General features: G+C 42.2%; 1 protein-coding gene across 1 annotated transcript; it reads left to right on the top strand.

The window, feature by feature from the left end:
* Positions 1 to 822: 822 nt before the first annotated feature.
* Positions 823 to 11,740, top strand: SARC_09980 (hypothetical protein; the record flags this gene model as incomplete). Its single annotated transcript, XM_014295984.1, has 15 exons — positions 823 to 829; positions 1,473 to 1,621; positions 1,824 to 1,897; positions 2,654 to 2,785; positions 3,443 to 3,520; positions 3,845 to 4,126; positions 4,560 to 4,713; positions 5,964 to 6,079; positions 6,716 to 6,787; positions 7,798 to 7,982; positions 8,275 to 8,393; positions 9,194 to 9,334; positions 10,316 to 10,375; positions 10,923 to 10,985; positions 11,321 to 11,740. 15 exons carry the CDS (start codon positions 823 to 825, stop codon positions 11,459 to 11,461), a joined length of 1,773 nt encoding a protein of 590 aa, XP_014151459.1. The 3' UTR covers positions 11,462 to 11,740.
* Positions 11,741 to 12,065: the final 325 nt, after the last annotated feature.

Genomic DNA, 12,065 nt, shown 5'->3' with positions numbered 1-12,065 from the left:
ATACATTCATATAAGTGTGTGCGTGTATGTATATAAGTGTACATGTATATGTATATATGTATTTATATATATATATACGTGTATATACACTTCATATGGACGCTTCATTGATTACGATGGTTGCAATACGTGCAGATTTTAGTCAATGGGCTTGAGAATGTTATTTGTGCCTACCTAGGCATGATCGCGTATTGAAGTTGTATCGCTATACGAACGTTAGTCAGCTGTTATCTCGTCTGTTGTTTGTGATTGTATCTCATGCGGGTGGGTATCGTACTATCTACCTACATACCGGAGAGCACCTTTTAGGAACTTGTACACACATGCGCAACTGCTTACTACACACATGCGCGGTTGTTTACATTTCAGTCACGCCGCCACTCTTGCCTCGTGACGGGCATAGTAGTGTTCAACCAATCCGCTATTGTTAGTGCTATGTGTATATTGTCAATTCGTATGCGAGTGTGTGCTTTGTATATGTTGCCAGTGTTTATGTGTGTTTGGCAAAAAAATATTTGTGTGTTCTTATGGATGCCATGTCGTATGATTCAAAGACATTGACCTTCGTGCACCCATCCCTCCTGTGCTTTGTCTCAATGTTCCATTGTAAGACAATCGCACTGTTGTAATCTATGGTGCAACTCTAGTCCCATTGTCGCAATCTGTAATTCAACTCTATCTACAATTTCCCAATATATTATACTACCATTTCCAAGCATATCATACTACCATCTCCGAGTATATCTTACTACCCTTTCCGAGTATGTTATACTACCATTTCCAAGTATATTATACGACCATTTTCCAGTACATTACACTACCATGGCAGGTAATCACAATGCCAGTGTAACGAATTCTGTCTAAAAACCTGATATCGTCTACGTCTAGTTTCACGTTACAGTATATGGTTGTACTTTGAACAAGACTCACAACATCACCATGCACGGATCTACATTGTTTCCTGTGGTACTGCTGTATCTGTGTCTCTGCAGGCGCTAGACGGGTGTGATACTTGTGCGCCAGCGTAATCGACAGTGCGTGTTTATTTATAGGTATATGCTAAACGTAGGTTTTATTTATAGGCATATGCTGAACATAGGTTTTATTTATAGGCATATGCTAAACGTAATGTTTATTTTTAGGCATATGCTAATGTAGGGTTTATTTATAGGCATATACTAAACGAAGGGTTTATTCATAGGCATATGCTAGACGTAGGGTTTATTTATAGGTAGTGGTGAACTTACAGTTCTATCGTATATAGTTCTCTATAAACCCTCGATGAGCGTGACCCTATGCAAGCTACTGTACTGTCCAAGCAACCCGTGTACATATCTCATATGTCTATACACTTATCGTCCGATTATTGGCTATACACTTAACGTCCTATTATTGTTGTCTATACACTTAACGCCCTATTATTATTGGCTATACACTCAATGTGAGATTATAACGTGTTTCTATCTGTGTAGGTCCGCGGTGGGCGTCGTGGAACCTTGGGTGCTTCGTGTGCATCCGTTGCTCCGGTATTCATCGCAATCTGGGTGTGCACATCTCCCGTGTGAAGTCCACCAATCTCGACCACTGGACTCCCGAGCAGATAGAGACCATCCAGGCCCAGGTAGGTTGCCACACGTTGACGCGTATGTGAATGTTCAGCAACAGGAAAGTAGTATTACTGTTAAGGTATCTGGTATTGGCGTATTGATGACAATCCACTGTGATGTTGATGGTAGCGATTTGGGCTCCCAAACCTGATTTACCTCCGTATCTAACCTGGTTTATCTCCGTCTGTAACCTGGGTTTTATTGCCTGATGGGCAGGGAGGAAATGAGGCTGTGAATGCGTACTACGAAGCAAATTTGCCATCGCACTTCCGCCGTCCCGTCAATGACAGGTAACCTGGTTGAAGTACAGATCTGTATATCTGTTATATAAATCTGAACTATATGGGTGTGAATATATCACTGTTTTGAAGTACAGATCTGTATATCTGTTATATACATCTGAACTACATGGGTGTGAATATATCACTGTTTCAAGTACTGGTATGCATATATATATATATATATATATATATGTATGACACACAATCTTTGGATGGGTACGGTAAAGTGTTGGTGTGTACATATTTTTGCGTCCAAGAAGCTGTGGCTGATCGTGGTTGGGTGTGGCGAGGATGAGACGCAATCTGGAGCTTCGTATGCACTCGCAAGTATGTATTTGTATAGAGATCAACCCAGAATACCACACACACACAAACAAACACACACACACATACATGTGCACTTTGTACTGAGAGCGCACACACTGTCGCTGGCCATAGCAATCAACACATACAGACGCGCATTATTTCAACCGAATCAATGACGAGAACCCTGAGTCCGTTGGCTAATCCATACAGAGAATACTTTATTTACGTCACACACACACTCACCCACTCACTCCTTCACTCACACCATATACACCTACACATCCACACATGTACACAACCATTCTACTACACTGCATACACACAAACACTCTAAAACACTACTTACACATTAACGCTCTCCCACACTACATATATACAAACACTACCACACTACATACACACAAAACACTACATACACAAACACTCTCATATACCACTAACGCCATACTGCACACACAGGGATGCCGAGGACTTCATCCGAGCCAAGTACGAGCGCAAAGAGTTCGTTGGCGGTCGCGGCGGTCGTGACCGCGAACGTGACAGTGGACGAGGAGAGCGCAGTAGCCGAGACGATAGAGACCGACGCGACCGGTGAGTGGTAGTGATATATGCTGTGAGTATAGGGTGGTGGTGGGTATTTTAGGGGTGCGTGTACGATACTAGAACGATATATATATATATGTGTGTATGTGTGTGTGTGTGTGTGGATGTAGGCATGTGAGTATGTATGTATGTATGTATGTATGTATATATGTATGCATGTTTGTATCTATGTATACATATATATATATAGTATAGCTATAGCTATATCTATGTCTATGTCTATGTCTATGTCTATGTCTATGTCTATGTCTATATCTATATCTATTTATATAGCTATAGTTGTCATAGCTTGCGTTCTATCTTATCTATTATATTTCGTAGCCATGAACAATTCATCGTATTCTATTCATGTAAATTTTCTTTTCGTATTCGTTGCACCTACCATCACTTTATTGATGGCGGGCAAGTCTCTGCTTGCAGCCGTCGTTTTGTACACTTTCACGTTCGCATGCTCATTGTTGTCATTGTATAATATTCACTTGTTCGTGCACGTACGTATATGTATGTTTTTATCGTTATATTCGTATCTCTTACGCATATGCATGCACAGCATACACATACACATACGCACATAAGCATACGCATACACACACGCACATTTATATTTATATTCGTATCTTTTGTTTTTGCCCACAACGCCTTTAGCGATGGCGATCGCAACAGTGACAGATACGACCGCGACCGCCGCTCACCCGATCCAAGGGACAACCGAGACAGAGACAGGTGCGTGTGTGAGTCATTCTATGGGGAAGCTCACCCATGATGTTTGAATCTTAGTGTATAGGAGGTTGGGTTTTGCATGCATATATATATATATATTTATACATTTACATACATGCACACATACATATATATATACATACATACATACATACACACATACATACATACATGTGTAATTTCGGCTCTGGAGCAGCTCGGGCGTATGGATAAGTCGCAGTGTGCCTGAATGTGATTTCACACTTGTTTTAGGGTCTAGGGTTTTATGTGGTTTAGGGTTTTTAGGGTTTGCTGATGAATCCTGCATGCGTTTGTGGTGTGGCACAGAAATAGAGACACACGTGACCGTGACCGTGATGTCAGGGGCAATCGCTATGAGGAAAGAGGTGCAACGGCTGGGAGCAAGTACGAAACCGACCGTATAGGTGCAGGGGTGTCCAGCTATGGGGACAGGGACAGGGGTAGCAGAGATAGTGATGCCACCGATGTACGTAGTTCAAGCAGCCGCAAAGTGCCCCCAAGACGGGCGGTGGACCGATATGCACCCAAAGCTGCAGAACCGGACAGCCCTAGCCCACCCCCGGTGTCTTCGCGTACATCCAGAGACAGGTGTGATAGTTGGTGTCCGCGGTGGAGTTTTGGGTGCAAGCTGGTCTTTAGGCTCGAGATCTATTTATAGCAATTCAATTGGGTTGGGTTTTCAGATATATATGACTCAATAGAGATGATCTATTTATAGCAATTCAATTGAGTTGGGTTTTTAGATATATATGACCCAATAGAGATGATCTGTTTATAGCAATTTAATTTAGCTGGGTTTTCAGATATATATGACCCAATGCGTTTAGTTGGTGGCTTAGTTTCGGTGGATCATTGGACACGGTATATATTAGTCCGTGTCCACACTCTTATACCCACATGTTCGCTTTCGCATTCTGTACTCTACTCTACTCTACTATATACTATACTATTAAACCCCTACGCCCACCCTTCTTCTCCATGCATATATACTCACATCTGTGCTATGCTGCCTCGGGTGCAGTGGCAGAGACCGTGACAGACCACGAGACTACGGTCGCAGCGACCGTGATGTGGGTGGACGTGATGGTGACCGAGAGAGAGATAGAGATAGAGACAGCAGAGATGCACACCGAGACAGGGACACTCACAGGGACAGAGATCGCGACCGAGATGAGGTGGGGAATGCTTAGGGCTGCTATAAGGGGGAAGGGAGGAGTCGGTGGTTTTCGGTAGAGATAGTCGGTGGTTGTCGGTAGATAGTCGTTGGTTGTCGGTAGAGATGTGGGTAGAGATAATCGTTGGTTGTCGGTAGAGATGTGGGTAGAGATAGTCGTTGGTTGTCGGTAAAGATGTGGGTAGAGATGTAAGTAAAGATGGCTGTGATCCATAGCTAGTGGACTTGTAGTGTTGGACGTGAGTGTCTGGGGAATGTGCCTGCATGCGGTTGTTTACGTATTGAACCCTGCTGCTGTTTGTGCGTGCGTGGATGTTGTCTGTTTTCTTGTCTGTGTCGAGTGGCTGTGGCTGTGTGCGCGAGTGCAGCTACACCTCACCGTGTGCCGTTGCTTAGTCTCTTCTGTATTGATATCATTCGAACTCATGCCCTTGCATTGACTTTCGCTTTGTCATCTCTCCAGCGATATAGAGGTAGCACTACATGGATTATACGTCTATTTATCGCGTTTCTTCTGTTATTTCTGCAAGGATATGGCAGAAGTACTGCATTGCTTATACGTTTCTTCATCACGCTTCTTCTGTTATTTCTGTAGGGATATGGCAGTAGTACTGCATTGCTTATACGTCTATTTATCGTGTTTCTTTGTTATTTCTGTAGGGATATGGCAGTAGTACTACATTGCTTATACGTCTATTTATCGCGTTTCTTTGTTACTTCTGTAGGGATATGGCAGTAGTACTACATTGCTTATACGTCTATTTATCGCGTTTCTTCTGTTATTTCTGTAGGGATATGGCAGTAGTACTGCATTGCTTCTACGTCTATTGATCGCGTTTCTTTTTTATTTATATAGGGATATGGCAGTAGTACTACATTGCTTATACGTCTATTTATCGCGTTTCTTCTGTTATTTCTGTAGGGATATGGCAGTAGTACTGCATTGCTTAAACGTCTATTTATCGCGTTTCTTCTGTTATTTCTGTAGGGATATGGCAGAAGTACTGCATTGCTTATACGTTTCTTCATCACGTTTCTTCTGTTATTTCTGTAGGGATATGTCAGTAGTACTGCATTGCTAATACGTCTATTTATCGCGTTTCTTTGTTATTTCTGTAGGGATATGGCAGTAGTACTGCATTGCTTATACGTCTATTCATCGCGTTTCTTCTGTCATTTCTGTAGGGATATGGCAGTAGTACTGCATTGCTTATACGTTTGTTCATCCCGTTTCTTTTGTTATTTCTGTAGGGATATGGCAGTAGGGGAGGCTATGACGACGGTAAGAGCGCCGCGCCTATCCGCATAGAGATGAAGAGTGTACCGGCTTCTACCAGGGGGGTGGGCCGAAGCGATCGCGACAACAGGTATGTATATATGTATCTGTATCCATATTTATATCTATATCTAGGTGTTTATCTACATGTATCTGTATCTATATTTATATCTATATCTAGGTGTTTATCTATATATGAATCTGTATCTATATTTATATCTATATCTAGGTGTTTATCTATATATGAATCTGTATTTGCATTTGTATCTGTATATGTGTCTAGATGGATCATATGCCTACGCCTGTGTCTAGTGTAAGTGTGCTTGTTGCACAACTTGGTCAACACAGTGATCTGTCTGCGTATGCAAGTATGGCTCGAGTTCGCAGACAGGTTCGGTTCATTGTACTACTCATAGATACCATAGTGATACCCAGGTGTACTATTACTTGGTAGTATAATGACTGGTCGTATCCACGGGTAGCATAGTACAAATTCACATATCGCGTCTTTCTGGGAAGGGGACTGTTTTCAATTCTCGTTAAACAGCTGTTGGCAATTCCAATTCACCAAAGACTGAAAGCAGTTCTTAGATATATATACACTCATATATGTTTGTAGATACCGCTATATGTCTATGCATGTGTACCATCGTAGTAGCTAAGCTTCATCATCGCCATATGGCAAATGCTCAGTGTGGTTCGTCGTGGTTCTGTGGTTTTGTTGCAGGTATGATTCACCATCACCGCAGCGCCAACGCAGAGACAGGGACAGAGACAGACGCGATAGAGACCGCGACGGGTGAGTTCTACATATACACATGAAGAATACGTACATGTGGTTGTATTTTTCAACCAATATATATATATATGTATGCATATGTATATGATATGTATGTATGTATGTATGTATGTGTTGGTGTGTGTATTTGTATATATATATATGAGCATGTACATGTATATGTGTGCGCGTATGTGTGTGTGTGTGTGTATGTATCTATATATGAATTTATGTTTTTGTGATCATCTTAACATTCGCATACATATTACGAAGGGCCAAGACGATACTGATCTCGTAGAGCGAAGGTTGTATATGTATATATGTACATACATGTGTGTAAATGTGTGTAAATTCAATGTATATACATATACAGAATGCAAGTAGTGTCGGCATGACATGTGAGCATGCCCACCAGCCGATATACCACCGTACAGCTCTGCTACGGCTGAGCATTTGATCAGATAATCCAATGCGAAACTGTGATACCGTTTTTAACGCGTAGCAGCGAATACACACACGGGTCAAGTAGGTAGCTGCAGTGTATTGTAGATAGTGCACCGTGACGTAGGTAAGTGTAAAGGCTTAGACCACTGTAATCGAGACTAACACATTCGATCTCATTGCAAGGGGGGGGGGGCAATATATTCCCGGCAATGACATATTATTAGCCGGTATTATTTTCTCACTATGCCAAATAGTGCGTCTGTCTGCCGAGCAATGATTCCGAGAGATAGATAGTGCAAGCGCAAACCCTTACAGCTACACTCCACACCCGCTCATGAACTCGCTAGTCACCTAGGAGATATCTTTCTATACACACACACATATATATATATATATATATACATATATATATATATATATCTATATCTATATTATATGTATATGTATATATTTGTGTGTATATGTATATATATATATATATATATTTGTGTGTATATGTATATATATATGTGTTTATATATATATATATATATTTATATAGATGTACAAGTATACAAATATACAAATATACATGTACCAATCTAAAGTTCGTCGCCACCACCCCACTCAATGCACAGAGATCGCCATCGGTCAGATAGAGACCGCGACTATCGAAGGGACTCCGATCGCAACGACAGACGCAGTGACAGAGACACTGACAGCCGCAGACGAAGCGACGACCGCCGCAGACCCAGCAGAGACGAGCGCAGCCTATCTCCCGCTGGGCCCTCAGGTGGGTTTGTTTAGTATGTGTATGTGCGAGAGGATGGTATAGTTTGTATATATATATATATATAGTGTGTGTGTTTGAGGTGTGTGTGGAGATAAAACCAGGCTGGCGCGACCCCGGGAGGGAAGTGTGCAGTTCTCGATTCAGGTAGTATGACGTGTGCGTGTGTGGCGTGTGTGCTTCTATATAGTATAATACACTCCTACATATATTATATACTGGAGCACATAAAACGCAGTAGCACCGATAGGGGACATGCACACTGCCCTGTGCTAAAACCCTAAACCATTTTTAGGACCGGTTGACCTATTGAGCGTTGATGCTGCGCCAATGGCTAACGCACCGCCGCCCGGGCCAAACGCAGAGTTCGACACTCTGGCCAATCAGTTCGGGAACATGGCCGTCGCTCCCGAGGTATGTCGTATATTGTGATTACAACTTGTGTGTGTTGAGTTGAAGACCAATTACTTCTGGTGATCTGGTCGTTTTTCTCGAAGTGTGTCACAAATTGACGTCAATTGCCAGGGCGAGAGCCTTGTTGTGTAAAAGTAATGTTTACGTACAGAGTAATATTTACGTACACGCACCTATTCACACGCCCGATACTGCACGCAGCACCTTAGTTGCACCCAATTACTTCACCAAGCCAAATATTCCAAATACACATATGAGTGTAATCGGGTCAAATATTCATATTATACTGTTGTAGGTGAGAAATTAACGCCTTAACAAGTGATGCACATCCTTTATGGTGAAGCATAGACACACCAACACACTACCATGAGAGTCACAGCTGTACATGCATACACACAACGTTGTACACTCAATCCATACACACATACACAACCGACTATAGCTACAACTATACGCACACCCTTTATGGTGAAGCATAGACACACCAATACACTACCATTAGTCACTACTGTACATGCATACACACAACTTTGTACACTCAATCCATACTCACATACACAACCGACTATAGCTACAACTATACGCACACCCTTTATGGTGAAGCATAGACACAACAATACACTACCATTAGAGTCACAACTGTACATGCATACACACAACGTTGTACACTCAATCCATACACACATACATAACCGACTATAGCTACAACTATACGCACACCTATGCAACCCCTTGCGACTATTCACGTTCCCACACTGCGCTCACCTCACCCCACGACACGCTTTCCTGTCCCTCGGCAGATAAAGTCCGCCAAAGACGACATCATGTCCTTATTTGGACCCACCCCCACGGCTGTACCGAACATGGGACCTCAAGGAATGCAGATGGGTGGAATGCCCTCTATGGGAGGCCTACCAGCCATGCCAACGATGCCTATGGGGGTATGTTCGGTACTTGTACTCGCCGTAGCATGTGCGCAGCAGTACTTCTCTCGCGTAGACAGTAGACATCTACATATCTATACTTATCTAATCTATATCTATTTATCTATCTATTTGAATCTTTCTTTCGTCAAGATAATAGCGAGGCCGTGTTGAAGGCCTTTGACTTCACTATTACCAATCCAACGACATTTTAAGTTCTGTGCAAAGTACTTTATTCTGTATTCTGTGTTTGTGTGTTGTGTTGTGTTGTGTGTGATATATATATATATCTGTATATGTTCTGTGTCTCTGTCTCTGTCTCTGTCTATTCGTTGGTATGGAAATTATATGTGGCTTGTGTGTGCCATCTCTCTGCACATTCCCTTGACTCATGTCATGACAGACCTATTCCATGTCTCTCGTATCGTTCACAGTCACATACACTCCACATAAGTCTACCGAAGGGACGCATCTATCTGTGTACTGGTGCTACTCACAACGCATATACCACGCATTGAGGTTCAAACACACATTGGCGCGTTGTATTTATAGCCGACGCGTATATGCCAATCCTGTACAGACCTTGCCTCAATCAGTGAGTACTGAGGTGTGGTTTGGGCATGCCAGTTGTTCGTCGTGTGTCAACAGCTGTGACCTGTTGTCGCATTGCCTCCCCTGTTGTATGCGCGTGATTGTTTCTACTGTGTTTTGGTTCAATGGCTGGCCGCTGCTTAATCCCTCGTCACCGCTCACTAATTCTTTCATCGCATTCTCTGGTGTACTGTTTCTTATTTCCTTACCGTGTTCTGTTGTGGTTTCGGTTTGTCCGTTCACTACTTCTTGCATCACATTCTCTGGTGTACTGTTTCTTATTTCCTTACCGTGCTCTGTTGTGGTTTTGGTTTGTCCGTTCACTACTTCTTGCATCACATTCTCTGGTGTACTGTTTCTTATTTCCTTACCGTGTTCTGTTGTGGTTTCGGTTTGTCCGTTCTACAGGGTATGCCAGCCATGCCTGCCATGCCGGGAATGCCCCCGATGCCTAATATGGGCATGTCGGTATGTCATTTACTCTCACACGCCTTCTATCTGCCGGTTTTTCAAGATAATAGGTTTTGACGTCTGATTTCTGCGTATTCTAACTGCCATGCGCAAGCAGTGTATGTCCTTAGTCTGAGCTGTGATATCAGCCGACAGGAAAGAACGTATATGTGCGCCCGTGATTTATTCTTGTCGATCTTCGGCACTATCATACAGCCTGAGTAGTCTCCGATTTTTAATTCACACACTTGTAGTTATATTCATATACATGTATATATGTGTGTATGTATGTATGTATGTATATATATATATATATATATATACGTATATATATACATATACGTATATATATATATATACGTATATATACATATATACATATATATATATATATACGTATATATATATGTGTGTGTGCGCGCGTATATAACTATCTAAATATTTATATAAATATAGATTTAGATATATAAATATATATAATACGTGTGAACGATGTATCGGCATGGACAATATCGGAAAATGTTTAATTTTTCTCTTGTTTTTCTTCTTGTCATTGGTTTCACAGGCCATGCCGGGAATGCAACAATCGGCGCCCACAGGCATGCCATCGATGCCGCCAATGCAAGGGGTAAGCTGTTTTGTGTGTATATACTATGTAATATATAGGAATTCATATACCTGAGTTTATGGTTCCATTATAAATATCATGTGCATGGATCGTGTACAACATTTAAACATTCACTGATTTGGGTGGGGTTGAGTATATCTGTACACAACCGATTTTGGTAGTATTTCGTATTCAACATAAACTGATTTAGAACATGCCTTCTACCTTTAAACACAGACTCGATTATATCTCGTACTCAACTCTCACATATCCTATTTAATATAAATAGCATACTGAATTCATGTAAAGTGTGTATAATCATATTCTGATTAACATCCCACCTTCAACCATCACAGATGCAGATGCCAGGCATGCCCGGTATGCCCGGTATGCCCGGTATGCCGGGACTGCAACAGCCCAACTCCCGTGGCAACTTAGACCCGGCACTACAGCAGAACGGACAGCAGCAAACTGGCTTGGGAGGCACTATGTGGTAGTGATAATCTTTCAGAAGCGACTCCTTATTGTGTATTAAGGGTATATGTTGCCGGATGGTGTATAGGAACACATGCAGCTGGTTATGTATATAGGAACACATGCAGCCGGTTATGTATATAGGAACACATACAGCCGGTGAGGTATAAAGGTTCTGAACCCGGCTGAAACAGTGAAAGCGCACATCGGACTACTACTGCACTGGAGCGTATATAATAAAGTATAACCCAGTTCGAGGGCCGGGCGTACGATGCGTGCATACGCTTTTGAGCATTGTTTTAGAACGGTACTATCCTGCCATACTCGCGATATATGCACATGGGCAAACTGTAGGGTGGTACATGTTCATGCAGAATAAGAGCCGTAAACTAGGCTCATCCATTACGCTCGCATTGATGGATGGGTATGCCAGATGAGATCCCACTCTATGGAGGTTCTCACTGTTTATTGTTCGAGGAAGGTTTGCGGTGTACTTGCTGGGTATGAACACCGGCTCAAATGGACATGTGATGATAGAACTACGTACACTAGCCAGGATGATGAGTTAGCGATAATTGTGTTAACAATGTTGTGTTAATGATGGTGTTAGTACTGGCCTCAGCCACG

Source organism: Sphaeroforma arctica (assembly GCF_001186125.1).
Source record: "Sphaeroforma arctica JP610 unplaced genomic scaffold supercont1.1100, whole genome shotgun sequence".
Classification (NCBI taxonomy): domain Eukaryota; class Ichthyosporea; order Ichthyophonida; genus Sphaeroforma; species Sphaeroforma arctica.
This window is presented reverse-complemented; position numbering and strand designations above follow the sequence as displayed.